Genomic DNA, 13,618 nt, shown 5'->3' with positions numbered 1-13,618 from the left:
AGAATATTTGATTACATCCATATATATTCTTTTTTCTTTTAGTTATTAATTCGACATTCTAACTTATTATGGTATTGACTCAATGACTTCACAGTTTTCAAGGAAGTTACCATGAAGATACCTGAAACGTGCATGGTGTAGAAAGAAGAATGGACTTGTCATTTTCAGGAAAATCGATTCAGTTCAACTTGTTTTATAAAGAGCCTGTGTCATTTGATCTCTTCGTGATTTTATCTTTTAATTTAATTTTTAATCTAATCTCAAAACTAAATTATAGATTGATGATTTGACCCTACAAATACCCACCAACTTAAGGACAATTTGTTGGACAAGAAGGCCTATTTTTTCAAAAAAGCCAATCTTATCAATTTATTTATTTTGAATATGATGTATTAAGTGAATTTTTAACGAGAATTATTTGATTACATCCATTTATATATATATATATTTAATTATTAATTCGACGTTCTAATTTAATATGGTATATCTAGATCTATTAGAATTAACTTCAAAATATGTTTAGAAATTATAAATATTTTATATGTTGGCCTAAATGAGGTGAGTAGTGTTAAATTAAGTATTAACTAAACCATTAAATTCATCATTTTTCATTAGCGGCAAGCTTTGAAAAAAATATATATAAATATAAAAGAATTATTAATATTTAAAATTAAATTAGTTTAATAACTGAAAAAATGCCACGGAATGTAAATCTTTTGCTGTAATAGAGTCAAGACATTGAGGACAAGAAACGCCAAAGTAAAACACCCAGCAATTTATCTTTGGAAAAATATAATTACAAGTATAATTATATATTAATTTGTGTATTAATATGATGTAATTGGTCAAAAAATAGATTTTATTGAAAATAATATTAATTTAAATTTTAATATAAATAAATCAATATTAATACATAGATTAGTACGCGACTGTACGTGTATGTAACAAAACTCTTTATTCTTATCTGTACCCTTTTCTTTATGGTTTTAAAGGGAATAATACTACTTCTTCCGATATAGATGGATTTTTAAATATTTAAATTTTTTACTTTTTTAAAAAATATTTTAAAATATATATAAATATATATAAAAAAAGACTTTTACCATTCTCGAGACAATTTTCATACCAACCCCATCCAGTGGGCGGTGGGAAATCAATGGATGCAATAATTAGTGTACTCTTGGCCAATACAATCCTGACCCCAATCATGGCGTACAGCTTGGAGGATACGCGAAAATTAAAAAATAAACAATTAAAAAGTTGGATTGCAAGGTCCCTTCCCCCTTTTTTTTTCTTTTTTTTTTTTTTTTTTTTTTTTTTTTTTTTTCAGAAATGATAAAATGACAACCTCTTAATTAACAAGTCTTACACAATTTATTCATAAATATTATTAATGTTTTTAAAAACTTTCAGAATTTTTCTTTAATTTTAAAGTTTCTGAATTTTTAAAAATAATATTATTTTACCATGTACGAGTATTAATGCAGTTGTCATTATGCCTCATCGTTTTGTTTTGTTCAAGAAGTACTTATGAGTGCATTTGTGTGAAGAAGTTGCATGGAAATTGCCAAGAAGTTACTAAACATCATTCTATTAATAATTTAAAGCGGCATTGACTCAATGACTTTACAAGGAAGTTGTCGGAACATACCATTTTTTCTAATTGAAACGCGGATATATGGTGTAGAAAGAAGTATAGACTTATCTTTTTAAGGAGAGACGATAATGTCCAACTCTCAACATTTAGAAGTACCAGATTGATTAGGCATTACATCTACACGTATGCTGACTAATTTCTTCCATGGTCTCTTTTTCATCCTCTTCTTTAGTCACCTCTCCATGGCTTTACGATGTCTTCTTAAGCTTTAGAGGAGAAGATACTCGTGAAATTTTTACTGCTCATCTTTACAATGCTTTGATTCAAAAGGAAATCTATACCTACATAGATGAGGATGAGGTTAGATGAGGTGATGAAATTTCACCTGCACTCTTCCAAACTATAGAAGTTTCAAGAATTTTTATTATTGTATTCTCAAAAAATTATGCATCATTAACATGGTGCTTGAACGAGCTATTAAAAATTCTTGAATAATATAAAAAATCAAAGCAATAAAAGGTGCTGCCTATATTTTACCATATAGATCTATCGGATGTACGCTATTAAAAAAAGAGTTTTGGAGAAGCATGGGCTAAACATGCTGAGAAATTGAACGTAGACACGAAGAAGTTGCAGCTGTGGAAGGAAGCCCTTCGAGAAGTTGCCAATTTGTCCGGATACCATCTGATCAGAAATGGGTAAATTTTCTAACCGCCCGCTTTTATGCCTTCCATTGATCAAGATTGCCTTTTTGCCCCCATTCTATGTATAAATCATCAGTGTGCATGATCTTATCCAATACGGAAGAAACTAATCACAACTTGATGATAAACATAAATATATAAGAAATAAAAATCTAAACTTTTGTTTGGCATCGCCAACTAAAATATAATACAAAATTAGATAGTATCACCTAATTAATTAAAGTAAATTCATCTTTATCATTTTTTTCTTGTTTATCAATTCTTAAGCATTAATTGATCAATTTTCAACAAAGCCAAATAATTTTAAAGTTAATTAGAAGACTGTATTTTGATGCATTTAATATGGTTCCAACATCTAATCTTTTGTCCAAATTAAGTTCATTTCCAGAACAATATAAAACTCACTGTGATAGTTGGAAGAAAAGAATTAAGAAAAACAATAAACAATAATTTATTTTTTGGCTTTGATTTGTTTCGAATACGAGATGAGATGGCTTGAAATAAAAGTTGAAAGTTAAATAAAATATTATTAAAATATATTTTTTTAATATTATTTTTATTTTAAGATTTAAAAATATTGAGTTGTTTATTTTATTTCATGTAGTAATCTGAAAAAATTATAATAATTAAATAGAATAAGATAAAAAAAAAATTTGTGAAAATAAAATGAGATGCGTGCACATTTTGATTTTTGAGTCAAACAAAAAGGAGAGAACTTGCCGTGAACTCGTGGCAACATATATTGCATGTACCTACAGCCTAACTACCGATTTCTTATTTTATTTTATTTTTTTGTCGTAAAAAGAAAATTAAATTATGTTGCTTGTATTGCATGTGAGGAGTACAAGTCACTAATTGTTTTTTTTTTCTTTTATATATGTGTCCACACAAACACAGGAATGAATCAAAATTCATTGAAAAAATCGTTCAAGATGTCTCAAGAATGGCAAATGATCATTTATATTTACATGTTGCTGAGCATCTCGTTGGATTAAAACCTCGTGTAGAAGATGTCAAATTGCGTTTAAGACTTGGAATGAAAGACACACGAATGATAGGAATTTTTGGAGTTGGGGGAATTGGTAAGACAACTCTAGCCAAAGCAATTTATAACTCGATTGCTTTTCAATTTGAAGTTAGTTTTTTTCTTCCAATTGATAGCGACGCTTGGAATCAAGTGAATCATTTGGTCCAACTGCAAAACAATCTTCTTTCTAAGATTTTAGGAGACTGTAGAAGTTTGAAGGTTGACAATATTGATGTGGGAATCTATATGATAAAGCGTAGGTTTCACTCTAAGAGAGTTCTTCTAATTCTTGATGGTGTAGACCACTTGGATCAATTAAAAACATTAGTAGGAGCACGTGATTGGTTTGGTAAAAGAAGTAGAATCATCATCACAACAAGAGATCAACACTTGTTGACTGCTCATGGAGTCGATTCAAAATATGAGATGACGGGATTGAATCAAGATGATGCTTTTCAACTATTTTGTTGGCATGCTTTCAGAAGTGAGAAACTGCTTGACGATTATGGAGAGTTTGTAGAACAGATCATAAATTTTGCTGGGAGCCTTCCACTAGTTTTAACAGTGCTTGGCTCGGATTTATATGGTCGAACTAAAAAAGAGTGGGAAAGTGCATTGGATCAGTACAGGAAAATCCCTCACCAAGATATTCAAAAAATACTTCAAACGAGTTATGATAGATTAAGTGAAAATGAAAAGAATGTTTTTCTTGACATAAAAACAATGGAGAATGGCTTTATAATGTCATTGAGATGCTAGATAGTTTTGGTTTTTACCCAAACTTTTCGATCCCAAGACTAAGGGAGAAGAGTCTTATTTCGGAATTTCACGGAATATTGCAAATTCATAACTTGTTACAAGATATGGGTAGAGAAGTTGTTCGACAAGAATCGCTCAAAAATCTAGCCACACGTAGCAGATTATTCTTTCATGAAGATGTTCACGAAGTACTGGAGAATGATATAGTAAGTCAGATCAAAATCTCTTTCAATTAAACATTATTTCTTTAGCACATGTGACATATACGTATGTGTATAAATATATGAATAAATGAATAATTTATTTTTTGATTTTGTTGGCTCACTTAAACATGCATTGTCTTCCTATACAAGGAACAAATAATCATGTTGAAGGAATTGTTATAGATTTTCCTGAAGGTGATGATATCATTCGCTTGAATCCCAAGGCCTTCGAGAATATGAAAAGACTCAGATTATTTAGATGCCGCAATGCACATTTTTCTGAAGAACTTAATTGTCTACCTAATTCAATAAGAGTGCTTGATTGGCCTGATTGTCCTTTACAATCTATGCCATCTAAATTTCGTGGAGACAAACTCTCTATTCTACTCATGCCTGGAAGTCGCATCTCGGAGATATCGTTGGAATTTAAGGTACAACTATTATTATTTTCAATATTTCTTTCTTTAAACTTAGTTTGATGTTCTTTTCTTTTAACAGAATCTCTCGGTTATGAATTTCGGTGGTTGTGATTTCTTAACGAAATTCCAGGATATTTCAAGTTGCCTAAATTTGACGGAAATAGATCTTCATTCTTGTAAAAATCTAGTTGAAGTTCATGATTCTGTTGGATTAATCCTTGATACGCTTGTTAACTTGAGACTTGCTGGATGTTTCAATCTAAAGAGCTTTCCAAGGAGACTCCAATTGAGATCTCTGGAACTCCTTGATCTTAGTGATTGCTCAAGCCTTCCAAACTTTTCTGAAATAGAATCTGAAATGGAACATTTACACTCTGTCAACTTAACGGGCACCGCAATAGAAGAATTGCCTTCATCCATTGGGTACCTCACTGGGCTTTCAAGGTTACACCTAAATGGCTCCGTAAACCTGAAGTGACTACCAACTAGCATTCATCAGTTGAGATTTCTATGTAAAATTTATCTCAGGAATTGTCCAAATATTATAAGTTTTGGGATGGAGGAGGTGCATAATGGACAACCCACGCCCTATGTAGTGTCTACAAGCTGGAAAAATAAAGCTTCATTGGGTGCAAAATTATTCCCATTGCCGCCTCCAACAAAATCAACCACTTCTCTTAACTTGAATCTTATGAACTCTGGCCTATCAAAATCGAATTTCTTTGGGCCATTTCATTTCTTTCCCAATTTGTATTTTTTAAATCTATCAGGAAGTGATATCGTAAGCATTCCTACAAGCATCAAAACATTTGTTAGATTGTGGTATCTTATATTGAATGATTGCAAGCAATTTCAAGAAATCAAAGAGTTTCCACCGAATCTAAAAGTGGTAAAAACTAGGGGATGCATATCATTGGAAAGTTTACCAAAAATATCAAAAGAATTCAATTTCCCACGGCTACAATGGATTGACCTGGCCAGATGCTATAAAGTGAATATGGGAAATTGGATATCAAATCCTGCATGGAATGGAGTAAGTCCCTATATATATTTCTCTTTTCCTTTTATACTCGTTTTGTGTGCCTAATTGGTTTATATATATGAATATAGTTGAAATTGTTGTAAAATAACATTGTAAAATTATATGACCACCTTGAGCTAGCCGTCAAATGCACAGTGCATAGTGCCAGCATAGTACTGCATAGTAACTGGCATAGTAAATGGCCGACATCGCACAGTGCGCATAGTGCCAGCATAGTACTGCATAGTAACTGGCATAGTAAATGGCCGACATCGCACAGTGCATAGTGCCAGCATAGTACTGCATAGTAACTGGCATAGTACATATGCACAGTACCAGCATAGTACTGCATAGTAACTGGCATAGTTCCCTTTGTACGCCTATATATATCGTTGAATTCTTTAAGAAATTCATAAGTTTCATAACTTCTCTGAGTTTTATCTCTCTCTCTCTCTCTCTCTCTCTCTCTCTCTCCTTTCGATAGTTTTATAACACGTTATCAGCACGAAAGTTCTGACGATCTTGAAGTTAATAGTCCTCTACTTCAAGTAAGTTTTTCAATATATTTTTATATTCTTGATTTATATATGTAAAAAATATCAAATCTTACAAAATTAGAATTCGTTGCTCTTGACATTTCTGGGAAAAATTATTTATCTTGGATCCTTGATGCTGAGATCCATCTGGATGCGATGAACCTTGGAGATACAATTAAAGAAGGAAATCAAGGGTCCCTGCAGGACCGTGCTAAGACAATGATTTTCTTTCGGCACCATCTTCATGAAGAATTAAAAACTGAGTATCTAACGGTGAAAGATCCACTTATTTTGTGGAATGATTTAAGGGAGAGATATGAACACCAGAAAACTGTAATCCTCCCAAAAGCTCGTCATGATTGGATGCACTTGAGGTTGCAAGACTTCAAGAGTGTTAGTGAGTATAACTCTACACTATTTAAAATTAGCTCGCTATTGAAATTATGTGGTGAAAAAGTCACTGATGATGACTTGTTAGAGAAGACATATACTACTTTTCATGCCTCGAATGTGCTCCTGCAGCAGCAGTATCGAGAGCGAAAGTTCAAGAAATATTCTGAACTTATATCTTGTCTTCTATTAGCTGAGCAAAATAATGAGCTTTTATTAAGAAATCACCAGTCACGTCCTACTGGTTCTATATCATTCCCTGAAGTGAATGGTACTAGATTTACATCATTCCCAGAAGCGAATGGTGCATCTTTTCAAAGAAAAAGAGGGCGTGGACGTGGTAAGAAAAACTATAGAAGTGGAGGTCTTAAAAGTGACCACACTAAAAGGGAAAATAATAGATATACACCGTACCACCAGAAGTGGTTCAACTCAGAAAAGGGCAAAGGTCCTCAAAATAAATTTGTAAAGAAATATGAAGATGAATGCCATAGATGTGGTATGACTGGACATTGGTCTCGTACCTGTCGTACAGCTAAACACTTGGTTGACTTATACCAATCTTCCATAAAAGAAAAAAACAAAGAAATTTGAAACAAATTTTGCTGAACCATCATATGCTTTAAATTCTATAGATGGAGAAGATATTACAAGTCTTGATGTTTCTGATTTCTTTGAGGATTCTAGTGGTAGAGTTGATCATGGAAGTGTTCCTTTTTAATTAATGTATTTCCTTTATATTATTGTAAAATATTTTTATTCTGTAATGTTTTTTTTAGTAATGAAAGTTTTATATATTTTTTAGAATCATGAGTTTTATTGATGAACTTTCTATCTCCGAGATGAATAATAAAGATGTATGTCTGGCTGACAGTGCTACAACTCACACAATTCTTAAGGATAAAAAATATTTTCAAAATCTAACATTGAGTAAAGCCTATGTTCATACCATCTCCGGTTCATCGAATCTAATTGAAGGCTCCGTAAGAGTTTATATTGTGTTGCCTAATGACACCAAATTTTGCATTAATGATGCTCTATTTTCTTCACAATCCAGAAGAAATTTATTAAGTTTTAAAGATATACGTCGTAATGGTTGTCATATTGAAACCATTAACGAAGACGATAAAGAGCATCTTCTCATTACTAAAATAATTTCGAGCCAGAAGCTCGTATTAGAAAAACTGCCTACCCTCTCATCTGGATTGTATTATACAAAAATGAGAACAATTGAATCACATGTTGTAATGCACCAGAAGTGCATTGATCCCAAAATATTTATGACTTGGTATGATCGCCTTGGACATCCTGGATCAATAATGATGAGACGAATAATTGATAATTCGTATGGGCATCCCCTAAAGAATCAGAAAATTATCTTACCCAATGAATATCCATGCTCTGCATGTTCTCAAGGTAAATTGATTATCAAACCATCTATCTCAAAGGTTGGTTTTGAATCTCCATCTTTTTTACAAAGGATTCATGGAGATATATGTGGGCCTATTCAACCATCAAGTGGACCGTTCAGATATTTTATGGTTTTAATTGATGCATCAAGTCGATGGTCACATGTTTGTTTACTTTCCACTAGAAATGCTGCATTTGCTAAACTTCTTGCACAAATAATTAAGCTACGAGCACAATTCCCTGACTATCCAATTAAAACTATTCGATTGGATAATGCAGGAGAATTTACATCTCAAGTTTTTGATAATTATTGCATGTCAATAGGAATAGATGTTGAACATCCAATTGCCCACACACATACTCAAAATGGTTTAGCTGAATCATTGATTAAAAGGCTTCAGCTAATCGCTAGACCTTTACTCATGAAATCAAATCTTCCTATTTCTGCTTGGGGACATGCTATAATTCATGCAGCATCATTAATTCGAGTTAGACCATCAGCATATCACAAATATTCACCATTACAGCTTGCATTTGGTCAGCAACCAAATATTTCTCATCTTCGTACTTTTGGATGTACTGTATATGTTCCAATTGCACCTCCACAACGTACAAAGATGGGCCCTCAACGTAGACTTGGGATATATGTTGGGTTTGATTCTCCATCTATTATCAGATACCTTGAGCCTCTTACAGGGGATATGTTTAAGGCACGTTTTGAGGATTGTCATTTTGACGAATCCATTTTTCCAACAATGGGTAATGAGAAGTCGGTGCCTGAAGCACGACAAACATTGTGTAATGAGAAGTCGGTGCCTGAAACACGACAAGAAATTACTTGGGAAAATAAAGCTCTTTCCCAATTTGACCCTCGTACAAAAGAATGTAATCTAGAGGTTCAAAAGATTATTCATTTGCAAAGTGTTGCAAACCAATTACTGGATGCATTTACTGACACTAAAGGTGTGGTAAAATCATATATTCCTGCTGTTAATGTTCTAGCAAGGATTGCAGTCCCTGAAGGACAAATTGCCAAAATAGCAATAGGCGAGTCTAAGATACGCCTGAAGCGTGGACGGCCTATTGGTGCTAAGGACAAAATTCCTCGGAAGAGGAAAATACAAAATGAATTTGGTACTCCTGAAGAGTCCATACCAACACAGGCCATAATAGTAATTGATGCTCATGAAAAGAGTAAATCTTCTGAGAAAGAACTTCCTGAAGAGGTATTTCATGAAATGTCTTTCCTTGAAGAGGGACAGGTACCTGAAAATAACGAGATCTCGATACATTTCATGAATATAGGAGAAATTTTGAATAGAAATAAAACTGTTGTCGACAACATATTTTCATATAAAATGGCTCTTGACATTACCAGAAGTAATGAAGAAATTAAGCCAAGAACTGTCGAAGAATGTCGACGTAGAGATGACTGGCCAAAATGGAAATCAGCTATTGAAGCTGAATTAAACTCGCTAGCAAAGCGAGAGGTCTTTGGACCAATTATACAAACACCAAAGGGTGTAATGCCCGTTGGATATAAATGGGTATTTATACGTAAACGTAATGAAAGTAATGAAATTGTGCGATATAAAGCACGACTTGTTGCACAAGGTTTCCTGCAGAAACCGGGGATTGATTATGAGGAAACATACTCTCCTGTTATGGATGCAATCACATTCAGATATTTGATTAGTTTGGCAGTTATAAAAAGATTGGATATGCAGTTGATGGATGTGGTCACCGCATATTTATATGGATCATTAGATCATGACATATATATGAAAATCCCTGAAGGATATAAAATGCCTAAAGCTTCTAATCTGAGTACATCTAGAAGTATGTATTCTATTAAGCTTCAAAGATTTTTATATGAGTTAAAACAATCCGGACGCATGTGGTATAAACGCCTTAGCGAATATCTATTGAAAGAAGGATTTGAGAATAATCCAATATGCCCATGTGTTTTTATTAAGAAATCAGACTCCGGATTTGTTATTATTGCGGTTTATGTTGATGATCTAAATCTTGTTGGAACTCCTGAAGAGATCAGAAGAACCGCTACATATTTAAAGAATGAATTTGAAATGAAAGATCTTGGCAAAACGAAATTTTGTCTCGGCCTGCAGCTCGAGCATTTGCCAAATGGAATTCTCATTCATCAGTCAAATTATACAGAGAAAGTCTTGAAACACTTTTACATGGACAAAGCTCATCCCCTGAGTACTCCAATGGTTGTTCGATCACTTGATGTGCAGAAGGATCCATTTCGTCCTTGTGAAGACAATGAAGAAATTCTTGGTTCTGAAATACCTTATCTCAGTGCAATTGGAGTCCTGATGTATCTTGCAAATTGCACTCGGCCTGATATTGCATTTTCAGTTAATTTACTTGCAAGATATAGTTCCGCACCAACTCGAAGACATTGGAATGACATTAAACATATCCTTCGATACCTTCGAGGTATGGTTGATATGGGATTATTTTATCAATATGGTTCAAGTCCACAATTAGTTGGATATGCAGATGCAGGTTATCTTTCAGATCCACACAGAGGTAGATCTCAGACTGGATATGTATTTACTTATGGAAATTCTGCTATATCATGGAGATCTGTCAAACAAACACTATCTGCTACATCTTCAAATCACTCAGAGATCATTGCAATTCATGAAACAAGTCGAGAATGCATTTGGCTAAGATCAATGATCCAACATATTCAAGAAAAGTGTGGTCTTCCAGTGATTAATGATAGTCAAACAACTTTATACGAAGATAATGCTACTTGTATTGCTCAAATTAGAGGAGGATATATCAAAGGTGATAGAACCAAACATATTTCACCTAAATTCTTTTATACTCATGAACTTCAAGAAAAAGGTGAAATTAAAGTCAAGCAGATACGATCAAGTGATAATCTGACAGATTTATTCACAAAAGCATTACCAACTGCAACATTTAAGAAGATTGTGCAGAACATTGGAATGCGGAGACTTGAAGACCTTTTATCATGCACTTTTCAGGGGGAGTAACGTCTTGAAGACTTATGCTGATTGTACTCTTTTTCCTTCGCTAAGGTTTTATCCCACTGGGTTTTCCTTCGCAAGGTTTTAATGAGGCAATCTTAAAGCATTTTACGGTACACATGAATATTATACTCTTTTTCCTTCGCCATTGGTTTTTTCCCACAGGGTTTTTCCTTGGCAAGGTTTTAACGAGGCATATTCATTATATGTGGTCATCCAAAGGGGGAGTGTTGTAAAATAACATTGTAAAATTGTATGACCACCTTGAGCTAGCCGTCAAATGCACAGTGCATAGTGCCAGCATAGTACTGTATAGTAACTGGCATAGTAAATGGTCGACATCGCACAGTGTGCATAGTGCCAGCATAGTACTGCATAGTAACTGGCATAGTAAATGGCCGACATCGCACAGTGCGCATAGTGCCAGCATAGTACTGCATAGTAACTGGCATAGTAAATGGCCGACATCGCACAGTGCATAGTGCCAGCATAGTACTGCATAGTAACTGGCATAGTACATATGCACAGTACCAGCATAGTACTGCATAGTAACTGGCATAGTTCCCTTTGTACGCCTATATATATCGTTGAATTCTTTAAGAAATTCATAAGTTTCATAACTTCTCTGAGTTTTATCTCTCTCTCTCTCTCTCTCTCTCTCTCTCTCTCTCCTTTCGATAGTTTTATAACAGAAATATATTTTATGATGTATTCATTCAAGAGGCTGAGATGATATTTCCGGGATATAAGATTCTAGATTGGTTCAGCCATTGCAAGGAGATCACTTCAAATAGTCATCGGTGTGAATTTGATATTAAAGTGGCCCCACTGCATAATTTGGATGACATCATAAGAATTGCTTTTTGTGCTATTATTGAACCCATTGTAGCTACTTTTTTGGATGTTCACATCTGGAGAACATTGGGACTAGTTCCCTACGCCAGTCGTTATTGCGACACACATGCAACCTTTGTTGAAATTGATTCAGATCATGTATGGTTAAGGTACCTAACTACAGAAAATATTACGCGCCTACGAAATGTGAGTGTAGATCTGGCAGATGATCATCTGATGATTATATTTGAAAACTGTTTCCTAGATAATTCGTTGATCTTCAAACGTTGTGGAGTCCATTTGTTATACAAACAGCAAGATGAATAGAATGCAAAAAATCATGAAAATGTTGATGTCCATTTGGATGCACCCATTGAAGATATTGGAAATTTAGCAAATCCAATGGATCATGGAAGTCAACTTTCTAAGAGGCGTCGTGTTGATCTTGACGACGACGAAGATGATCACAACATTGAACCTAACTTGTACCCACAACAAAGGAAGCCTGCTTCAACCTTGGAAATCAAACTTCTTTTGCATGCTAGACGTAGTGATGGTTGACTTCAAATTTGTTTCAAGTGTAAAGTAGTTAGTTTTATTTGGCATTTTAACTTAATTAAGCTTTGTATATATGAATGAAAACATTATTATATATAGCCTGGAATTGCCAATACAATTCGCTTGTGATCATTCATTCATCCATGCCAATTCCAGTAGTGTGACGCCCCCAAATCCCCACGCCCGAACACGGGGAAATTGAGACGTCCGGATGGTGACAACCCGGGTCACCATCCCATCGACGGGTGCCGAGTGTGTGCAAGGCAACAGATGTGTACAGATAAACACGCAGCGGATAAAGAAAGTCATAACTAAGTACCAGAATTTTTCTTAACGTAATACAAGCTGTTTAAAACATACATAGATAAATATTACAAAACACGACTACAGATTTAAACAAATATAAAGATAGCATCAGCAACCCGGCGGAGCCGCATCCTCGGGCTCAGCCTCCTCCTCTTCGTCCTCTAACTCTGCACCAAAAGCTACGGAACCACGAATGGTACCGCAGGTAAGTAAAACCCAAACACTACCAGATAAAAACACATAAAACTCATACAAGATGCATGAAACATGCCCAATGCACAAAGCCCACAAAAACCCAAGTTTTCCACACACGCCAAAAAAACCCTTTTTGGCCCACAAACACATCCTTTCCGAAAAACACGCCAAAAGTCACATTTGGCCGCCAAAAGTCCATTTGGCCCAATATCTCGCCGGAAGTCCATCCGGCCCAATATCTCGCCATAAGTCCATCTGGCCCACGCCAAAAGTCCCATTTGGCCCCATAAACCATTATCCAATTTTAACCGTATACGCCATGACCTCCCCTAGGGGTCATCCGCACACCCTGGCTCCAGTGTCACACCGTAGAGTACCACCACGCATGTGACACCTAACGAGCGATGCCCAGTTCCGCGCCTCCCGCGCGTGCGTAGCCAAGCATCCTCTAGCCCTCGCCAGCGAAGGGCCACGGAGTCGGTGAGTAGGGCGATGCCCGGTTCCATGCCCGGCACGTTCGTAGCCAAGCATCCCCTAGCCCCGCTCCCGTCATCTCTCTCGACGACTCAGGGGACATCACTCAGTTTATTCCGCTCCCGAGTGACCAGAGGAGCTCCACCGAGATAATAACCC

The 13,618-nt window shown here is 35.1% G+C and overlaps 1 protein-coding gene across 3 annotated transcripts; it reads left to right on the top strand.

Annotated features, from left to right (window-relative positions):
* The first annotated feature begins 1,757 nt into the window (after window positions 1-1,757).
* LOC122275588 (disease resistance protein RPV1-like) lies at window positions 1,758-12,620 on the top strand. 3 transcript variants are annotated; one of them, XM_043084702.1, is made up of 4 exons: window positions 1,758-2,295; window positions 3,199-4,721; window positions 4,789-5,742; window positions 11,816-12,620. In XM_043084702.1, exons 3-4 carry the CDS (start codon window positions 5,266-5,268, stop codon window positions 12,251-12,253), a joined length of 915 nt encoding a protein of 304 aa, XP_042940636.1. In that variant the 5' UTR covers window positions 1,758-2,295; window positions 3,199-4,721; window positions 4,789-5,265; the 3' UTR covers window positions 12,254-12,620. The 3 variants fall into 3 exon arrangements, with proteins under 3 accessions (XP_042940636.1, XP_042940635.1, XP_042940637.1); XM_043084701.1 differs by having other exon boundaries at window positions 3,199-5,742; XM_043084703.1 differs by lacking the exon at window positions 11,816-12,620 and having other exon boundaries at window positions 3,199-5,456.
* Window positions 12,621-13,618: the final 998 nt, after the last annotated feature.

This window comes from Carya illinoinensis, chromosome 9 (genome assembly GCF_018687715.1).
Source record: "Carya illinoinensis cultivar Pawnee chromosome 9, C.illinoinensisPawnee_v1, whole genome shotgun sequence".
Taxonomy (NCBI): Eukaryota; Viridiplantae; Streptophyta; class Magnoliopsida; order Fagales; family Juglandaceae; genus Carya; species Carya illinoinensis.
Note: the sequence above shows the minus strand (reverse complement) of the source record. Positions and strands in the feature narration are given on the sequence as shown.

What these genes read in the sequence shown, in the direction of transcription:
- LOC122275588 (XM_043084702.1), top strand. Translation starts at nt 5,266, where the DNA reads ATGGAGGAGGTGCATAATGGACAACCCACGCCCTATGTAGTGTCTACA. An exon ending in CAAATCCTGCATGGAATGGA is followed by an intron (nt 5,743 to 11,815) that starts GTAAGTCCCTAT and finishes TTCATTCAAGAG; the next exon opens with GCTGAGATGATATTTCCGGG.